Genomic DNA, 20,625 nt, shown 5'->3' on the forward strand with positions numbered 1-20,625 from the left:
AAGTTGTCAGTTTGGGTAACAACCTAGACACCTGGGGTTGGGGGGACCTGATGGGAGCCATGAGCCCCTATGCAGTCTTTGTTATTCCTGCCTTGTGGTTAGGCTGCCCCATCACTCCCACCAATGCCCTCTGAAATGTAGACTCAGCACAGCTCCTCCAACCCCTCTGTCCTGAAGTAGCAGAGGTCAGCAAGAAGTCACACTGGGGCAGGACCTTGAGGAGGAGGGAGACAGGGAGGGAGGGTGAGAGAGACGCCCTCAGAAATGCATATAGCTGTTGCCAACTTAAATGGGCCATCAACATTGCCTAGTGCTACAGGATAAGAGAGTAGGGAGGGCAAAGTCAGGCCAGACCCACCGATCATCTTGGGAGGGGTGGATGTATCCAGACGACAGGATGTTCAGTGACAAGATGTTGGGGTCAATGAGAGACTCATCCACTTCTGGGGTGTTTCGAATCCGACCTGCAAACATTCAACAAGAGTGCACTCAGGGGATGAAGAGTAGATTGGAGCTCCAGCCCATCACAGCACATGGAAGTGGAGAAGGCTGATATGTCTAGGCCTTGTACAACAGTAAACGGGACTAGGTGAGCCAAGAGAGTTCAGCATGGAAGTCTCTTTCGGGCTCTTGGGACACGGCCTTTCTCCATCCCCCCAGGCAGCAGACAAAAGGCCAGATAGTCTTGGCACATCCTGAGGGATGGAGCAGTGCAACGCCATGTGGGTTCTGGGAGAAGCGCTAGAGGAAGCTCTCTGTGCCTGCTACCAAGAGAGCTTGCAGGTGCAGTTCTCTTCCTTTCCTACTCAGCTGGGCAGCTATAAGTAGGGATCTACCTATAATCATGGTTTTAAATACGCCCTAGTTTTTGCCTCCTAGAAAATCAGCAGAAAGTGGCAGGGCCGCCAGGGCCCCTTGGCCAATCAGCCATGGGAGGCAAAAACTGCAGCGCATTTAAAATGACAATTTTTGCTTTCCGGCGGATTAGGACCAAGTGGTGGGGCCGCCAGGGTCCTTCAGCCAATCAGCAGTGGAGGTGGCCAAGGTGAATAGAGCAAGATTAAAGGAGCCACTGTGCACTGCACTTCCAGTAGGATTTGGGTAGATCCCTAGGTATAAGAACCAGACATGCATCCTCACCTTATCTGCTCCCTTTGGGACACTGTGCCCACAAGGATGCAAGTAGTTCCTGATCTCCACTACCATATGGCTTGCCAATCCAGCTTGGCCTTTACGAGTAACTATGGCCCCCTCCTGCCTCTGCAAGGAGGCCACGGGCAGAGAAGGCTCTGCCTCTCTGAATGGCAGAGGCATAAGTAGCAATTTTGAAGTCCTGGCCAGAGAGCTGGAGAGTGCACGAGGTGAGGCGGAGACCTGATCCATTGAGCAGGTTCCCTGGAATCAGCATCCGGGGTTGGTGTTCCATTTTTCCCACCCCAGTTATGCTACTGCTGAATGGAGCCAGAGAGCTGGCAGGCTCCTTTAGTCCAGCCCACTCTGGGGCAGATCCTCAGAGGACATACATATCATGGAAGTCAATGGACCCATAACAAGTTGCAGCAAGCTCGGATCTGCCCTTGGCCCCTTGCTGCAACACCAAGACACACTTAATGGCACCTCTCTACCAACAGGGTCACAGACACTGTCAGGACTGCCCATGCATGGAGGCACTCTGCAGAGGCAGAAGGGCTGCAGCTTTGCTTACCCACAACCAGCTCCCGCACTTCCTTCCAGCGGATGTGGCTGCCTGTCTCATGCACCAAGGTCACAGTGATCCTCCTCTGTATGCCCTATCAGCCACCAGGCCCAGAGAGAACACAGCAGTGGTTAATATACCAACCACCAAACCTCCAGCCATGGCTGGGACTAAAAAGGGCTACAGGGGTGGGAGACTAGGGGTGCAGGGCTGAGGCCAAGGGGATAAGAAATACCTGGTGGAGCAGGAAGGTTCCATGGCAAGGCATCCCTCCACGATGATCCACAACAGCAGGAATGTAACTGGCAGAGAGAAGTTCAGTGAGATGTGATGGGATATGTTCCTTTCCCACTCCCAAAGAACAATATATGTGCACACTCATACAGACACATGCGTGCATGACCACAGAGCAGTCGGTTGTGATTCCCACTGGTATTGCCAGAGCCATACTGAGATAAGGAGATTCTACGTCTCTCCTGACATACAGAGGCTTCTCAATGAATGAGATTTCAACTCATCCCCCACTTCAGTGGTTAAAAAGGCCTGTCAATGTATTGAGTCCAGCCCTGCCAACCTGTGCCCGAGCTGGGGAGCCACAAAAGGGAGGTCCAAATTCTACCAGGGAACAGGATGCAACTGGATGTCTCTGAGCTCTGAATGGAGCCCTTAGGTCAGTCCAGGCAGGTTAAATTCTTAACTGTGAATAATCCTTCAGGCTAAGTGACCTTTGTGTGTTTGTTTCCCCTTCACTGGCCTGTGAACATTTTCTGTCAAATTTTATAACCCTCCATTTCTTTCCCCATAGATCTTTCTAAGAACTCTCTCCATGCTATGCAACTGCTCACTTAAGTACCAAGGTTTCATTTCTGCTACTGGCTTGGGTCTCTGAAAAGCATATTGTGGTGCCAATCATCACTTAACCCCTTGTGAATAATAGGAAGAAACTTTTCAAACTGTCTGTAAGAGGACATCAGGTGTGAATACACTAGTGACATTTGTTCACCATAACTGTGACATTGATGAGTTTGGGAATGGACATTCATTCACAGGAGTGTCTGTGATGGGGTGAGTATAATTAGGTGGAAGCAACAGGCCCAGGACCCAGTGGGTCTGGTTTGCAAATACTTTATTTGTTCTGGTCATTCTGCTGGCTTTTACCTCAACTAAATTCCTTGGCTTGTTTAATAGTGGAAGAACCTTTGTTTTTTCATCATTTGTTACCCTAACTCACAGCATCTTGCTATCTCCCAAGACTAGGGGTGCACTGATAGAGATATTTTGGGCTGATACTGATGGCTGATTTTTAAGGAGCCATATTGGCCGATACTGATCCAATTCTGATATGCAGCTGGGCAGCTTGAAGACCAGCGTTGGGCTGGTAAATCTGATGTGGAGGAAGGGGTGGGGGGGGGAGGGGTGTGGGGGGGCAGACTGGGGCCCCCATGGTGAGGGAGGGAGTGGGGCTGGGGCAGGCGCTGCTCAGCTGGGGTGGGGCAAGCCGGGGGACAGAGCCATGAAGGGCTCATTTGGGAGGCGGGGGGCCAGCCTCCACTCTGCACGCACCCTGGGAAGGCATGGGGGGGGTGTGCTCCTGGTTCTACACGTGTGGGGCAAGGGTGGGCTACCGCTGCAGGCTGAAGCCAGGGCTGCACTCCCAGCAGGGGGAGGGGCTGGGCTGGGCTGCACTCGAAGTGGGCAGTGGCGGTGCTGGAAGGGGGCTATGCAGGGAGGGCAGGGCTGCAGCCACCCCAAAATTCGCTGTAGCCCCCCTGAAGTCCCCCTCCCAGCACCACCGCTGCCTGCCCTAAGTGCAGCCCCACCCCAACACCCCTGCCAGAAAGAGCCCAGCACAGCCCCTGGCCCCAGCCCACAGCAACAACCTGCCCTGCCCCATCCTATGCACAGATCTGGGGGCACACACCCTCCATTACCTGCCGGGCTGTGTGCAGCAGAGGGAGCCCCACCCCCACCCCCAGTGTCCCCTTTACAAGCCGCTCGTGGCTCCATCCCACGTCCTGCCCCGCCCCGCCCCGGCTAAGCAGCAACTGCCCCTGCCCCACTCCCTCCCTCCCTCACTGCAGGGGCCTCGATCTGCCCAGTCCCCCCACGCCCCTCCCCCCACACCAGACTTACCAGTCAGGTGCTGCTCTCCAAGCTGCTGGGCTGTACTCCTGGCTGCATGCATGCTGCGGCTGTGCACATGCATGGGACATTTATTGGCCACATTATCGGCCACATCAGGCAAAAAAAAGCTGATTTCCAATACTGTCCATTTTCCCTATATTGGTGCCAATCCGATATGGGACCAATGTATCGGTGCACCTCTACCCAAGACAAACCTCCCCCAGTGAAATTCATGTTTCTGTTCACAGGGAGGACCCCTCTCCTTCAGCACGGGTGGGTCTATGGGCCCTAGTGATCTCCTCAGCTGCTCCTCTGCTCATTAATGCAGAGTGCTTTAGAAAGTGGCCCCAGGTACTCATCAGTAGCTGTCAAGCAATTCAAATCCTGCTGTGGCAAAACCCCCTAGGCCAGCCCTATCTTTGGCTCAGGAGCAGTTCTTCCCCCATCCTTTGTTTGGAGGAGCTACTATTACATCAACAATTCTAGCTGGCTCCTGGGACTGAAAGGAAAGTTGTTTTCTCTCTGGACTTCACCAGTATTTTTCAGGGGTAAGCTCCCTGCGTGTCAGCACTGCCCTCATAACTCTTGGGATCATGCTGCCCTTCAGGGAGATGCCCATTCTAGGGACGTCTCTGAGAGCACAAATGACTCAGTATGAGACACCCCTCCTCTATGGAGCTCTGTCTCCTTGCAAAGCCTTTGCCAGGGACTGATACTCACTCGCCGTTGGCCTCCAGCTCGCAGATCTCAAAGAAGACCATCAGGTCATATTTGCATTGGCAGGGCCCAGCGCTGGGGCGCGTCAAGGTGCTCAGCTTCGTCGCAGGCACTGCAGTGGGGTTGGAAGTCAGATTTAGATATGGGAAAGAAGGGCAAAAGGAGCCCTTGGTTTTTAGGACAAAACTCACTGCACCACACAGAAAAGGAGTGTCAGGCAAGGCTAGATCCACAAGCTGTGACTGCTTAGAAAAGTGATGTTCAAGGCAGGGAGTGTCCCTCACTGCCTGGGATAACATATGACCCTCAGCAGGAGAACTGGGGAAGAGAGTACGTAGAATACAAACACATGCACACACAGGCACAGTCTGAGGATGAAAACCTTTTTCTCCCTTTCTGGTGCTTACTACCCACTGAAGTTAAAAGGACAATACCAGAGGGCATGGAGGAGGAGGATTGGGGCCACACAGTTTGTATGTGAAACACATGCACTGAAGCCCTGCCTTGGAGAACCAGGCCCCAAGAAGGGACTCAGGACCTGCGATCTCAGGAAATGCCCATTGCTCTGGAACATCCCAGTCTCAGGCACATGGCTAAGAACTAACTGGTGGGTATCTGGGCTGGATTATGATGTTGCCTCCCCTGTTGCCCTTGACCTGGATACTAAATGCTGAGAGGGAGACAGAGAAATTCTTTATGTCCTGGCAGAGCAAGGAGATAGGTCCCAGAGAGGCCACTGCAAACCAACACACTCAGCAGAGTGGAAAGCCAGAGGGACTCAGGGATCAGAACCAGCCTGTCAGCTGCTCCATAAGGCCTGTACAAAGGCTGCATGGGGAGCAGCAGGCGCAGCAATGCCACTCAGTCTTGGCTTGTACTTGTGCCCCACAGGGGCTGCCTGGGCACATTCCCTAGGGGATGGCTTGGCAAGAAACCCGAGTAACAGCTGGGTGTTCCACGGCTTTGTCCAGTCACCAACCAGGTTTCTGAGCCTTTCTCACAGCACAGTTCATTACAGGTAGGGAGGGTGCAGGGCCAGACTCCTCCACATCTCTCAGCAGGAACGAGGTGGCCACACTGGCTGCAGAGAGCGCATGCCCAGACAGTTTATCCAGAAGCGAGCCAGCCAGCACATCAGGCACCAGGTGCTTAATCAGCTGGATGGATCTGTCATGCTCTTCAAGGTGGAGGGAAGGAGAACAAACAGAAAACCCAACACAAAGCAAATCCATTATGTACTTGGACAGACAGTGCGAGCAGGAAGCACATGGGCACACAGGGACGGGAGACCCAGGTACCTGGAGAAGTTGTGGAATCTCCATTCTTGGAGGTTTTTAAGACCTGACTCAACAAAGCCTTGGCTGGGATGATCTAGCTGGGGATGGTCCTGCTTTGAGCAGGAGGTTGGACTGGATGAACTCCTGAGGTCCCTTCTCACTCTAATGTTCTATGCTTCTGAGACAGGGTGTGATACTGTGCTGCAAGCTTCATCCCCTCTGCATCCCTCCATGCCACTACTTTACTCAGATCTCCCATTATATGTATTACTGAGGTGTCAGGGCATGGCTGGCAGTGTGGGAAATGCATGTTGTCCCAAAAAAGGGATGGGAGAGCAAGGGTTGCATACACCACCTGGAACTGAAACTTTTCCTGTGGGAGTGAGAACATTCATTGCTAGAAGCTGCCATGCAAGCAGGAGCTACTAAATGGCTCCTTTGGAGACATTATAATGGGACGAGGGCATTGAAGTGGAAGTGAAGGCACTGGCAAGGCGTGTTAGATTGAGACAGATGTTCAGTGTGTCAAAGGTAACCCTGGATGTGAGGGAACCAGAGCCTAACACACAGAACTGTCATGTTCAAAACGGCAAGTTTCTTGATGCTGCAAGGATTTGCTGAAGCCTGCATCTCCTACTGAGTTATAGCAGAATAAAAACACCAATTCAGTAAAAACTTCCCTTGGCTAGCAATTGCTCACAGAGCAGCACCCACGCTGCTGCAACCAGTACACTGCTTTACATTCAAGCCTCCTCTATTTGTCCTCTACTGCAAATGAAAGACAAAGGGTGTCTGGAATCAGGTGGGCTTCATAACAGAGCATGCAGCAAGAGGGCCTGTGCATGCAGCTCCAAGCTGGCAATATATCTGTCCCCCCATTCAAGCTGCCTGATGCTAAATTCACTGATATAAATACCTCCTTCCATGCCTGACACACAGGACTTCCTTTTATGGACGTCTATGCTGTAAAGCTACTCTCCATACCTGTTTCTCTCTATGCATACATCAAGTACATTGAGACTAACAGCTAGTGTACAGCTTGAAATGGCCTTTTCTCACAGGTACTACACGATTTAAAACTGCCATCTTCATGCAATGAGTCAAGCAAAATGGCATGATACCCCAAAACATGCCCGTTTACCCTGTTAATGAGATGCCCTCTCCCATTGGCCCCAGTGCAAACCCTCTCTGCACAGAATAGTATAGACAGGTACAACAATCGAGTGAAGGGTGACCTTTTCTTCCTAATCCTTATTGCTTCCAAACTGTGGCTTGTGAAGCCTAATCTGCTTGAGAAAAGGAAAAAAAACCAGTGGCTTACCTGGTTTGGACAATGGCATGACCCGGGGGAAATGGCGTCGAGATGGTCTTAGAGGGCTGTGGAGAGAAGGGGCTCAAGTAAAAGAATGAACTGTCTATAAACAAAAGAGCAGGAACAACGGGGTGCTCTGTGAGGATGGAAAGCAACAAATTTGGAACAGATTAAAGAGATTGTTTTTCTCATATAATTTGGAAGCAGATTTTTGGAACTCACTGCCACAAGAGGGTGCCAAGGCCAAGCGCTCAGCAAGATTCATCTGTGTTTTTAGACACGATAGAGGAGCAGAAGAACCATGGTGTCTTAGCTGCTAGAAACCTTCCATTGTGCCTCAGAATTTGGTACTGCTATGCTATAAATACTGAGGACTCATTGCACAAAGCCCACTGAAAACCATGGAAAGACTTGCACTGATTTTGATAGACTTCAGTTCAGACTCTGGCTCCCATGCCTGAGAGTCTCCCATGCTCTGGTTGTCCACCCCTCCCAGCTTCTGCAGAGCACGCTCACCTGAGGACATCCTTGCAGAGAGGTGGGAAGGGATGTTGCTGATAATGCCCAAACACCTCAAATACAATCGGTTGGCTCTTGATGTATTCAATGAATGACTTTGTCACCTCTACCGCAATCTGGGGGGGGGGGGGAGGGGGGAAGGGGAGAGGAGGCAAATAACAAAGCTTTAAAGAAGCCAATAAAAATCTCTATAATACTAATCATGCCAAGCCAAGAACATGAGAGCTTGCAAATCATTTGCAATCTCCCATTCACCAGTTCTTTGCCTACAGTGTCCAAGCAAATGCCTTGTGAATTTACTTGCATGTTTCAGGTTAAAAACTTGATAAATGCTTTGGCTGAATCACAGCATTTTTATTAGGTTACATATCAGTTTGACTAGCAATTAAGGCACAGGAAGCCATCTTACCGGTAAATGACATTTCTCTAAGGAAACAGGCTCAATTCACCAGGTTAATGGGCTTTTGCTTACATCACATGCCCACATAATGTTGCTCAGCTGATTCCCTCAAAGCCAATAGGACCTCCAAAGGAGGAAGAGGAGAAAGCAGAGGAGGGGCAAGCCTTAGCAATGGTTGTGTTCTACATAATACTGGCTGGCCTTCCACTGCAGAGTGGTGAGCCTGGACAGCAGCTCCTCACAGAAGCTGTCAGCATCCAGAAAATCTGGAGCTGTCATCAGGAGTTACCAAAGAGAGGTCTGTAGCAGCCATCAGTTGAGAATCCAAAGCACTAAAATCTTTCTTGGCCACATTCTTGAAGGAGGGATTTATTATACTGAACTAAATGTGAAGAGCCAGAACTCCAGGAATACAAGTCAAGTTGGTCTTAACTAATGACAGTTATCCTTCTCACTGCATCTGGTTTTCCATTTTTTTTCCAGGCGGGTTGGGACTGTGAAAAGACTGCCACAAATGGTTGCAGTCTGCAGAGAGTGGACATACAATAGGAAAGTCTGGAGGATAACAACCCTCCCCCACTACCCAGGGAAAACAGGTCTATGTCTTACTTTTGTTGAACTGACCCATCAGCTCTTAGACCTGAGGTGACCTGCCACCCGTGAAAACCATGGTTATGGCCAGTCTGAGATCTCTGGCCACTTTGAAGACTACCACCCATGATGGCTCAGAGCATGACATGTTAGATAGGGAGCTCTAGAAAGCTTGGGCTCCTAATCTCAGTCTTAATCTTCATTTGTTGGTTTTCCTCCTACTCTTCTTGGGTTTTGCTGCTAGTCTTTTTTTCTCAAAGAAACACCCACTGGTCTAGATAAGACTCTGACTTTTTAACAAGGGTAGGTTCTCTCAGGTGGGGCATGCCAGGGACAGTCACTTGGTGCAAGGCAGAATGGACTGAGGCAGTCAAGCGGATACCCACATTGCTCCTTTCTCCATCAAAAAACATAGTTTCCTGTTGCCAGCAGCTGTTGAAACGTGATGTGAGTGGCAACCTCTTAAACCCTGGGCTGAGCATGTTTACTCGCAGGATCACCTTCCATATTCTCTGATCAAGACTCTTGACAGAAATGCATGCATGCATTACCAAGAAGAATGTTTTCAGATCTTTAGTTTAGAGAGACAGCAGAACAGAAAGTATTACGTCCTGGGCAGACCCTGAATGTTATATGTCATAGAGAAAACAGCCTGGGATGTGATACTAACGTTCTGGACATGATAGAAGCCCAAAGGTGGCCCGCGTCCTGTGTTCTTTAATGGCTCAGTTGAAAAGGCCTCATCGTGGCGATGGATAAAGCTGTGACAGGAAAAAGATTGTTAGAGAAGCTGTATAACAACACTACAGTGATTTGGCAGGGAGAAAGGGGATTGACAGAAGAAAGGGGATTGCCAGGAGATGGGAGCTAGAGTAGAGGAACCCCAGGTCTAAAAGAGTAAGATGATATGCTCCCTCCCAGCCAGGGCAGGCTGCTCACGGTAAGTTCAGGTAGGCTTCTATAGAAAGTCAACACATGCTCTCCATGGGCCAGACCTGCAGCTCACTACAGTCCATGAAAGACTCCCACTGACTTAAGCAGGCTTTGGGGTAGGTCCCATGTCAATAACTAGATTCACTTTCCACCCGTCACTTCTCTGTTGGTTTTAACTCCTTTTTCATTAGGCCCAAGACAAAAATTAAGAATACAAGATGACAGTGTGGAAAATCTAGGTCTGGTTATAACCCTTTCCCATACCAGGACTGCCTAGAGACTTCCTCCCAGGAAACCATTCCCATCCCACCTCAAATATAGGAAAAGCAAGATGCCAGCAACCCCGTGCTATCTCTTTATAACCCTGCCCTGGGGTTGCAGCTCTCTGGCTGAGGATAAAAGGGAATGAGAACAAGGGGTGATGGGGAATGAATGTCAGCAGGACACAGGGAGGCAGTGACATCTCACTTAAACTGGCAGAAGATATCAGCATATTCTGCTGAGATGCTTGAGGCCTGAAGAACAGTCACTCTAAAGGTAAAAATGCTGCCCAGCTTCAGATGGTCCAGAGCTGCTTCCAAAGGCCCATCCACAGCAGCTTTTTCTGGACTGTCCAGGAGGAGGTCCTCTGGAGTTACTGGGAAGGGAAGTGAGACATCAGTAGTCAGCATTTGAATGTCTTCATTACACATATCAGTACAAGCATCTCTTATGATACATCCAGGCCAGGTGAGGATCTAGATCTTTATAATTTATAAAAGGATGATTTAACAAAGACAGTAGCTATCCTGGACTCATGTGATCTTAGAGCTAAGCAGTCCTGAGTCTGGCTAGTATTCAAATGTGAGACCCCCCATGGAGCCCCACCTATATAAGCCAAGGAGTCATGGATGAACGCTTGGTGAAAAATTAGACCAGATAAACTGAATGAGTGACAAAACTTGAGTTGCCCCACCATTTTACTGAGGGGATGGATGGAAATAAAAAGAAGGGTCTAGCGAGAGGTCAGACACTGATTTTTCTCCTACTGAGCACACAGCTTTCCCCCGTCCTCCACTGTGATTTAAAGCAGTCCCTTTACCTGCACAGGTGTTGTTGTTGACTTCATCTGCTGAAGGGCCAATGTCAGTGATCTGTCCCTGTCCCTCAACAATCCGCAGCTCCTCCTGAGAGGTCCCTGAACGAGACATTCCCACTGGGGGACAGGACTCAGACTGGAACTACGAATTGCCCAGAAAAAAATGGATTAGAGACCACAGTGAAGGGGACTAACAACCTTGGACCAAGGCATTGCTACCTTGTTAATGTGTGTTGGGAGCCTGCTAAACTTTGGAATGGCTGCTTTTTCCTTCATTATAAGTATCTGAGCATGGATGATTCATTTAGCTGAACATGATAGTGTTATAGCTTTTATCTCCTTCATCATTACAACAGTAGCAATTCTTTGAAAGTGACATCTGAACATCAAACAATGGCAAACAGACTGGCCCAAGGGGACATGGGTCAAATGGCCCCAGGGATTAGTAATGATAAAGGGACCCTTTTTGCCCCTTAGTCACTGTTTCAAAACTAAACTAGATTCCCTAGTGAGTGCAAGTCATGAAGAGATGTTCACTGTGAAATGAGTCAGAAATCCCAGTTCTATTTAGTGTGGGTGGGTACCCACGTCACAGTCTTGGCTGGCTGTTATGGTCATTGATTCTGTACAGATGTGACTGAGGATAACACACAGAATTACAGAGAAGGTTACCTTTTACTCATGCTCCTACCCTAAAGTTCAAGTGCATCCTACTTGCACCTTGAGGTCATATGAGAAATATACTCACTATTATACATTGGTAGATATCAAGACCCAGTGTACACCATGGCAAGCTGGACTTAAATTCACAGGAAGATGTTTACCCCATGATGATTTCCATACTGTACCTTCTCAAAGTGCTGATCATCAAAAGATATTTTGGCTGTCCCTGACTGTCGTACTCCTGAACCATAATCTGGGGCTTCTTCATCCGCTGGAAAAAGAACACAGCAAGACATTACATGAAGGCTGGAAAACTCATTCCCAAAGCAGATCCGATGCTAGAATCAAAATTTACAAGATTTCTCTCTTTCATACACTGCTTCCTGAAATTCATCATTCAAATGTTCTTGAATGGTCTCCAGCTGAAGAATTTGATGAAGATCAGTGAATCCCATGTGAAGCAGTGGAAATGTTGTAAGAAGTGCTTTCCTGGCCTTTGCTCCAGAGATCTGGCAAACAATTGGAGATTGTTTCCAGAGACTGGAAACTAGCTAATGTGGTCCCCATTTATAAGAAAGGGAGACAGAAGGACCCCGGAAACTATAGACCCATAAGCCTCACATCGGTCTTGGGGAAAATCCTTGAAATAATTATCAAGGATCACATCTGTGAGGGGCCAGCAGGGGAGATCATGCCCAGGGGAAATCAACATGGGTTCATCAAAGGCAGGTCCTGCCAGACCAACCTGATGGCCTTTTATGACCAGGTAACTAAATCCCTGGATGATGGTGTAGCCGTGGACATAGTCTTTCTGGACTTTAAGAAGGCCTTTGACACTGTCTCTCACCTCATTCTCATTAATAAATTGAGTGACTGTGGCATTGATGCCTACATAGTTGGATGGGTCAAAAATTGGCTGATGGAGCACACCCAGAGAGTGGTGGTGGACAGGTCGTACTCGACCTGGCGGGATGTGAATAGTGGGGTCCCCCAGGGCTCGGTCCTGGGGCCCACACTGTTCAACATCTTCATCAGCGACTTGGACGAAGGGGTGGAAAACATGTTGTCCAAGTTTGCCGATGACACCAAGATGTGGGGAGAGGTAGGCACACTCGAAGGGAGAGGGAGGCTGCAATTAGATTTAGACAGACTACAGAAGTGGGTGGATGGTAATAGGATGAGGTTCAATGTAGATAAATGCAGGGTGGTGCACCTGGGGAGAAGGAATCCACAGCATACATACAAACTGGGGAGCTCCCCCCTTGTGAGCAGAGGCGGAAAGGGATGTTGAAGTCATTATTGACTTCAAGATGAACATGAGCCGCCAATGTCATACTGCAGCCAGGAAAGCCAACTGCACCTTGTCGTGCATCCAAAGATGCATCTCAAGCCAGTCCAGAGAAGTGATACTCCCCCTCTACGTGACATTGGTCAGGCCACAGTTGGAGTACTGCATCCAGTACTGGGTGCCGTACTTTAAGAAGGATGTGGCCTGCCTTGAGAGGGTTCAGAGGAGGGCCACCCACTTGGTTGGAGGGCAACATGGCAGGCCCTATGAGGAGAGGCTGAGGGACCTGAACCTGTTCAGCCTCAGCAAGCGGAGGCTGATGTGGGATTTGGTGGCTACCTACAAACTCGTTAGGGGAGATCAGCAGCAAATAGGAAGGGCCCTATTCCCCCCAGCAGTGCCTGGGGTGATGAGGAACAATGGCTAGAAGCTGCTGGAGAATAGGTTCAGGTTAGAAATTAGGAGGCACTATTTCACTGTTAGGGTGGCTAGGATCTGGAACCAACTTCCTAGGGAAGTGGTCCTCACTCCTACCTCGGGTAAATTAAAAAAGAAGTTGAACAAACACCTGTCTGGAGTCGTGTGATCCCAGTGTGTGCTCCTGCCAGTGGTGGGGGGTCAGACTAGATGATCTGTTCGGGTCCCTTCTATTCCCAAACTACTATGAAACTATGAAATTCTGCACTGGTTCACAGCTATTCATACATCCACTCATTTCATATATGATACTACTAGACAATAGGATGGTTTTATTTGTATAATGGAGTGGATTAGGGTTCAGATTGTAAGACTGTGAAACAATGCAGCACAGTTTTCCATTTCTTTGCAAAAGAATCATTGTGTTAGATTAGATCCGTGTTTGAACGTGCGTGTATGTGTTGGGAATGGTCATATTTGCCTGCCTTTACCTACCCAAAATGGCCCTTAATTTTCATCAGTTTCAGATTCAGCATGTTATTAAGTGTAAAGTGACAGATAATTATCAGGTGGAGTCAGTTCCACCCAAATCAGGCTCTATCCATGATAAACCTAGGACCAAAAGGAGATGGAGCCCCATTGCCTTTCCCAGCTTATGCAGGTGTCGTCATTCCAGACCACAGGGCAGTTGCTTGCTGCTGGCAGTCCTGAGCTGCTGGCTGGTCATACCTGAGATGGCTTGGACTGCTACACGCAGAAACCCCTTCACTTCCCCTTTCTCGCTGACAATGGCGACGCGGTGGACCAGAGGCACTGGGTACAGCAGGTTGCTGAGATACACAAAGGCCCTGCAAGAGTGAAGTAACAAAGGAGAGTGGTCACTGCGCCCCCACCCCTGGGGTTTCCAGACACACTCGGTGGCCAACGGCAGCTGGGACCACAGTTCACTGCTCACATCACAACATGGTGCTGCAAAGCAAAACTAAAGAAAGGCAGCCAGGGCCAGCCGGAAAGGGGGACAGGAGGAGGTGGGGAGGGGAGGAACTCAGCGTGCTGAGAGCGGGCCGGTGGGAAGCAGAGCTACGGTGAGTTCAGGTTCCTGTGCTTTACGATGAAGCAGAAGCGACAGCGTATCAGTGAGCACTAGCGTACCTCTCAGTCTGTCATATCCCCCGGGAAGGACAGCATCGTGGGGAGGGGGGGAAGAGGGGATGTACTGGTGCAACAAGGTAGGTAGAAAGAGGATCTCTTGTAGTGTAGAACTGGAGAACTAGGACGGAAGGTGCTGTGAAACAACCAAGGGCCTACTGCAAATTCAAGAGGGTAGGGATGGCACAGGCAGGTGAGGACTGGGCTGGAGATGGGATGGACGGGTCAAAGGCAGAGAGGGAACCAGGGAGGAGGAGGAAGTAGAGAGAGGCTAGAAGGAAAAGGAGAAACATGGGGAGTGTGGAGGGGAAGGAGTTGGGTCAGGGGAGACAGAAGAAAGGAAGTTTCCAGGGTGGAGTGCCGACTGTTTTGCCCCCCTGAGGACAGGCCGAGGAGCACAGAGACCTGCCCACAGTCTGAGACAGGGGCCAATTTGGGTTTTCAGTCTGCTTCTACAGTGGCTCTTCCGGTCCCAGCAGGGCCCTGGGCTCAGCAGAGAAGTATACAGACCCCCAACCCTCCAGGAACAAATCCAGCTAGGCATGTATGTCTGCATGGCATGCAGGTGGTCATTCAGGTGATGACCAGCTGGGAGAGCCTCCGTGCAGTACCCTCTGAGGCTGGGGTCACCCTCTGCCTGACCCAGCCCCTTTCAGCAAAATCCCTTGTGAATTGCACTGAGGATCACACACCCCTATCCAAGCACAAAAGGCCAGATACTTCCCCCTCCCCCTTTAATGCATGCTAGATGGGGCTCTGCTCCACCACAGAAATCGGTTGCATAAGTGGGACCTTGCACAGTAAAGCACTGCTCACAATATGCAAGAACACCACAGTCTGGGCCTGTGTATGTGACACCAGACAAGTGCTCTTCTGGTAGTGTCCAGAGAGCAGCACCAAGAAACATAGGCCAGATCCCACCTGACACAGAATCATAGAAAATTAGCGGTGGAAGGAACCTCAGGATATCTAGTTTAACCCCTGGCTAAAAATAGGACCATCCCCAACTAGATCATCCCAGACAAAGCTTTGTCTACCCAGGTCTTAAAAACCCCCAAGGATTGAGATTCCACCACCTCTCTGGGTAACCTGTTCCAGTGCTTTACTACCCTCCTAGTGAGAAAGTCTTTCCTAATATCTAACCTCAACTTCCCTTGCTGCAACTTGAGCCCATTGCTCCTTGTTCTGTCATCTGCCACCACTGAGAACAGTCCAGCTCCATTCTCTTTTGAACCCCACTTCAGGTAGTTGAAGGCTGCTATTAAATACCCACTCAGTCTTCTCTTCTCCAGACTAAATAAGCCCAGGTCCCTCAACTTCACCTCAGAAGTTGTGCACTCCAGCTCCCTAATCATTTTCATTGTCCTCTGCTGGACTCTCTAATTTGTCCACATATTTTCCAGGGCGGGGGCGCACACGGGGACAAACCTGAACACAGTACTCCAGATGTGGCCTCACCAGTGCTGAATAGAGAGAAGAATCACTTCCCTCGATCTGCTGACAACGGTCCTACTAATGTAGCCCAATATGCCATTAGACTTCTTTGTAACAAGAAGGGCACACTGCTGGCTCATGTTCAGCTTACTGTCCACTGTAACCCCTGGGTCTTTTTCCGCAGAGCTACTGCCCAGCCAGTCAGCCCCTACCCTGTCCTAGTGCATAGGATTGTTCCATCCTAAGTGCAGGACTTTGCACATATCCTTATTGAACCTCATAAGATTTCTTTTGGCCCAGTCCTCCAATTTGTCAAGGTCTCTGAATCCTCGCCCTATTCTCCAGTGTGTCTACTACTCTCCCCAGGTTGATGTCACATGCAAAATTGCAGGTCTATACCATCTTCCAGGTCATTGATGAAGGTATTGAACTAAATCAGCCCCAGGACTGACTCCCTGGAAAGTCTCCTTCCAGGTTGTTGATAAAGATATTGAACAAAATCAGCCCCAAGACCAATCCACTGATATTAGTCAGTGGAATCCCCCCTGAGTTCAGCCAAGTTATGTCATTGACACCAGCTGAAGTTCTGGCTCAGGTAGTGGGTCAGTTCCCCTGTACAGATAGTGGGGCAAATGTGCCCTCCGGGTGGCTGGATGAAGATGCCAACTCCTTGTTATACCACTTACAAACTGACAGAACCAGGACCTGGACCCTGGGCTCTCACTGCTCCCAGCCTGAGAGCCTGCCTGTTGAACTTGCAGGAGAAAATCTCTTCTCATCCAGGACACTATGTGCTCTGTCACCCACAACCTTCTGCCATCTCCATCCCTTCACCCAGAAACTGTACTCAAGGTTTCTGCACCTTGCTGAGGCCCCTCACAGGGGCTTCTTGCCCAGTCCTCCCCACCACTAGAGTGGACAAGGAAGGGTGAAGAGTGGGTACAGCACTGGTTTTGTTTACTCTGGCTGAGAGCTGTGGAAAAGGCCATGGTAAATCAGCCTATTCCTAGGTAAGGTGGGAGGAACTGTGGTTCCAAGTCCCTGGTGCATCTGTGGGGACAACAGAGCCACAAGCTGCTCTCCATCTGGGGCTAACATATCACCCAAACTAAACAAGCAGGACCAAGAATGCCATCTTGTATGCAAGAAGCTAGAAGCCACACAGAACCTAAGTCCTTGGACTTGCCTGATGGAATGCTTTCATTACAGCTAAGGAGCAGAAGTGTGCAAGCTCTTTCAGCCTTTGAGACTCCCCCTTGACTCGATACCAGGCTGGCAGAGCCTCTGAATGTCAACAAGATGTCTGTTCCATGTCACTGTTACCACTGTATGGTGTCACTGGCAATATGTTTTAAGAGTGACAGCTGATTTTGAGCACCTTTATTTTTGCTTATCCAAGCTGGCCTGAAGACAGCAGGAATGAGAATTTGTTTCCTATTCCAGTGCATGTGAGAGACAGATCAGTAGAAAATGAAGAGCAACAATTATGGTGGCTATTGTGGAATAAGGAGCCCCAACCTATGAATTGTACATTTCAGACAGCATTGAAGTACTGTACAGGGCCCAAGCCTTCCGCGGTCACCTGTAGAGAGACTGACATTCCCATCTCTGACTTCTGGCCCTTCCATATGTGGAAGTATATATAACTTTGAACAAAGAGGTCAGCCAAAGGGAAAAAAAGCTGGTCACAGCTCATATTGACTTTTGGTAATTCTCCTGTCCTGCAAGCTGCACCAGCGATAATCCAATCCAGGCTGACAGGTGATCCTGGAGTGGAGATATGGCTGTAATTCACTGGAAGGTGTTGAAGCTAAGGAGTCCAAGCCATATTTTTTGTCTTGTTCAGGCTTTACTCCAGAACAGCCTCTGGTAACATATAGCATGTAGTTTTCTAAAATCTGCATGTATTTAACTTTCCTTCTTCAAAATGCAGACCCAGCAGGCAGCAAACCTCTCCCTGACATTAAGTCCTTGAAGCATGTTACCAATTTAACTTTTGTTGTTTGAGAAGTAAATTGGCAAGGCCAGTTGTGTACATAGTACCTCTGGCATTTCAGAACTTCTTGCAGTCAAGGATTAAGTGTGAATTAGTAGCACCCTAACCTCTGCAGGGCCTGAAAGTGTAGATGTCCAGCAGGCCTGCACTTTAACTGAGACACAGGACCACAAAGTGGATTCAGAAGTCACAAGAGAACACAACCTGCTCTCACCCATCTGCTTTGCATAGAACCCGGGCTACTGCATTTGGAATTGTTTCTGGCTTCTCTGGGATCTTCCTGGACTACTGCAGAACAATGGTGTGGCCACCTTAGTCTGGTGGCAGCAAAGGTAAAACATCACCAGTAGGTCAGGGCCATAGCACAATGTCCTGCTTAATCTATCAGTCATTTCTGGCCACTGCTGCTAGTCAGGACAAGTGATGTGTTAACTAGCATCTCAGAACTGCTTCTACCTTGATAATGCAGATACCCTCAAAGAATGGCAGAGATCATGGTTCATGTGAGTTCCTCAAAATGCTCCTTTCCTGAGGAACCTGCCTCACCCATCTACTGTGAATAATGGAGTGACCAGATATTTGAACAAGCAGTGCCCTGGCAGTTGACAATGCAGGATCATACCAAGAACAGCTGCACTGGGATACTGCCAAATCCAGTGAGCATTTCTGGGTGGCCAGTTTGTTGTTCATAAATTCCTAAGCCCCCAAGTTTCCCCACTCAGAGTAGTGGTTTGATTCAGCTGACTTAAAATGACAATTTTGACCAAAAGGGCAATTCTAGCAAAAAGGGCTTGACCATCTACATAGGGACATCAGTTCAAGTCCTTCCATTTACATTGCAGGTGCAGGAACAAGCCTTATGGGTATATCTAAATGTTCAGTGCAGCGAACTACAGATATACCCCAAGCTTGCTGCACTGAAGTCTATGTACTGCAAGGCTGCACTGTGCTTTCCAGCTCTACATGTACTAGCTCCTGAACAAGAAGCAGCACAGTCATATTCACACATGTTGTACCTGGGCTAATAACTGCTGCCTCTCAGGTGAGCTCATCAGCCTTGGCACATCACAGCGCAAACAGAGTTCTCACAGTTTCTAGTTCCAGATGTGGCACATGCTCACCTCAGCCCTGCCTCGTACTGTGTTATGTAAGCATCCAGAGAAACATATGCAACTGCAGCCTGGTCAAGCTCTCAGTAAATTAAACAGGAATCTTTCCACCAGTCTAATGGCAGTATACTGGGCTACTGAAGCCCAAGGCAAAAACAAACAGCTTTAAACCCACCTACGACTGCTCTAGGGACTGACTGCTTTCTGGCAGCATAGACTTCTTCCAGGCAGCTCTTCAGGAGAAGGAACTGCTGAAGCAGGTTGAGTTCTGGATCCTCAAGAGAGTCTGAGTCCAATGCAGTTCTGCATGGGGAGGATAGGAGGAGATTAAGTCTGGGGCCTGCATGGCCTAGATCAGGGGTGTCAAACACATGGCCCATGGGCTAGATCTGACTCACATTGCTGCTTTATCTAACCTGCTGGGACACTGAAAGTTGGGGGTTGTGGCTAGGGGACTGGACTGCCACAGAATCCAGGAATCTTGAGCCCCAGTTGACATGATGACTATCAGCAGGAGTGCAAGCGAGGGCTGATAAAGCCCCAGATGCTTTCCAACCGCTTTGTCCATTGCCAGCATCATGGCTCTGTCTCCTCAGCTGCTGTGTGCCCCATACCAGAACTAGAGCTGCCACCATGGCACATAACATGCAGTGTGGCAACTGCTCCAGCTCTGGCCTGGGGCATGCAGTGCAAGATGGAGCTTTACCACATGCCCTGTTCCAGAACCAGAGCTGCCCCTGCCACCACCAAAACATGCCCCAGGCTGGAACTGGCCTGCAAGAAGCCTATGGTCCAAATCCAGCCCTGGGCACAAGTTGTTTGACAACTGGACCTAGATTATACCCAGCACTGAAGACAATTTCACTTCAACACCTGTGGGCAGGCATTTCTGTGGGAGCCACCAGAAAGCCCCATTAGAACCTGGGCCTGATGGAAAGATTTTGGAATATAAACTTGTTATGCATCCCTTGCAACTATGAAATAACAGGTGAGCTCACCTTGAAGCAGAATGAAACCAGGAAGGTTGTAGAGGAAGGTGAAAGGAGAGAGGAAGAGGGGAAGAAGGAGGGGTGGCGTGTCGCTGAAGGAAAGAGGGCGGGGACACTAACCACAAGATTGGTGAGGTGCAAAGATGGCATGCTCAGACCAAAGAAAAGCCTTTTAAAAGGAAGACAAAAGTGAAATAACCCCCAAATTTTTGCTAAGCTTTGGAGAGAGAGAGAGCCAGCAGCTAAAAAAAAAAAAAAATAATAATAATAAGAAAGAAAGAAAAATAAGAAAGAAAAAAAAGGGAAAAAAGAAATCAAAGACAAAGGATCCAATCATAAATCAATCAAAGCACACTTCACGAGAAATGTGACCTGCAGAGCTGCTGCGCCAGAAAAGCCAATTCTGTGTCAGACTCAAAAGATTTAGAAAGATTCAAAAGGAAAGACCTCCCGGACACATCCCATAGGATGGGGGTTCATTTCAGCATTGGCTTATTTGGTACTTTGGTTTGTTTGATTTTAAAATCTCAGATTCCCCCAAGAGAAAAAAAAAGTGGAAGAACCCAGCTCTTTCGGTCTGAGGCTGCAGGAACTCTTATCCCATATCCCTCTCTTCTCTTTACTGGTCCCTTTTCCTCCCCTTCTCAGTTTCATTACCTGAGTTCTATTTTCTGGAGAAGAAACTAAGCTGCCTGGTTTTTCTGCTTTCGCACTCTGAAAAAGAAGAGCCCCAAATTTGTAACTCCTAGGCCAAAATAAGAATGGTGCAAGTAGCTACAGCTCCACTGACTTGCAGCTGCTTGAACCAAGTCTGAATTTGGCCTGCAAGACAGGAGTCTACAAGACAGCTAATGGCACAACTTCCACTTTCCCTTTGGGAAAATGACTGAAGCAAAACATCTTTCAGGTGGCTTTCTTTGGCAGAGTGAAATG

The 20,625-nt window shown here is 49.0% G+C and overlaps 1 protein-coding gene across 19 annotated transcripts in view; it reads right to left on the minus strand.

The window, feature by feature from the left end:
• Nucleotides 1-20,625, minus strand: part of KIF1A (kinesin family member 1A) — a 143,623-nt gene that overhangs the window by 38,216 nt on the left and 84,782 nt on the right. For all 19 annotated transcript variants that reach the window (XM_059730860.1, XM_059730859.1, XM_059730857.1 and 16 more), the window contains 11 exons: nucleotides 13,745-13,863; nucleotides 11,496-11,581; nucleotides 10,651-10,789; nucleotides 10,038-10,206; nucleotides 9,307-9,397; nucleotides 7,643-7,761; nucleotides 7,136-7,191; nucleotides 4,541-4,649; nucleotides 1,932-1,998; nucleotides 1,706-1,790; nucleotides 359-464 (listed from right to left, as the gene is read on the minus strand). In XM_059730860.1, coding sequence (XP_059586843.1) covers nucleotides 359-464; nucleotides 1,706-1,790; nucleotides 1,932-1,998; nucleotides 4,541-4,649; nucleotides 7,136-7,191; nucleotides 7,643-7,761; nucleotides 9,307-9,397; nucleotides 10,038-10,206; nucleotides 10,651-10,789; nucleotides 11,496-11,581; nucleotides 13,745-13,863 — 1,146 coding nt within the window. The remainder of the gene's footprint in view (nucleotides 1-358; nucleotides 465-1,705; nucleotides 1,791-1,931; nucleotides 1,999-4,540; nucleotides 4,650-7,135; nucleotides 7,192-7,642; nucleotides 7,762-9,306; nucleotides 9,398-10,037; nucleotides 10,207-10,650; nucleotides 10,790-11,495; nucleotides 11,582-13,744; nucleotides 13,864-20,625) is intronic.

This window comes from Alligator mississippiensis, chromosome 7 (genome assembly GCF_030867095.1).
Source record: "Alligator mississippiensis isolate rAllMis1 chromosome 7, rAllMis1, whole genome shotgun sequence".
In the NCBI taxonomy this organism is placed as follows: Eukaryota; Metazoa; Chordata; order Crocodylia; family Alligatoridae; genus Alligator; species Alligator mississippiensis.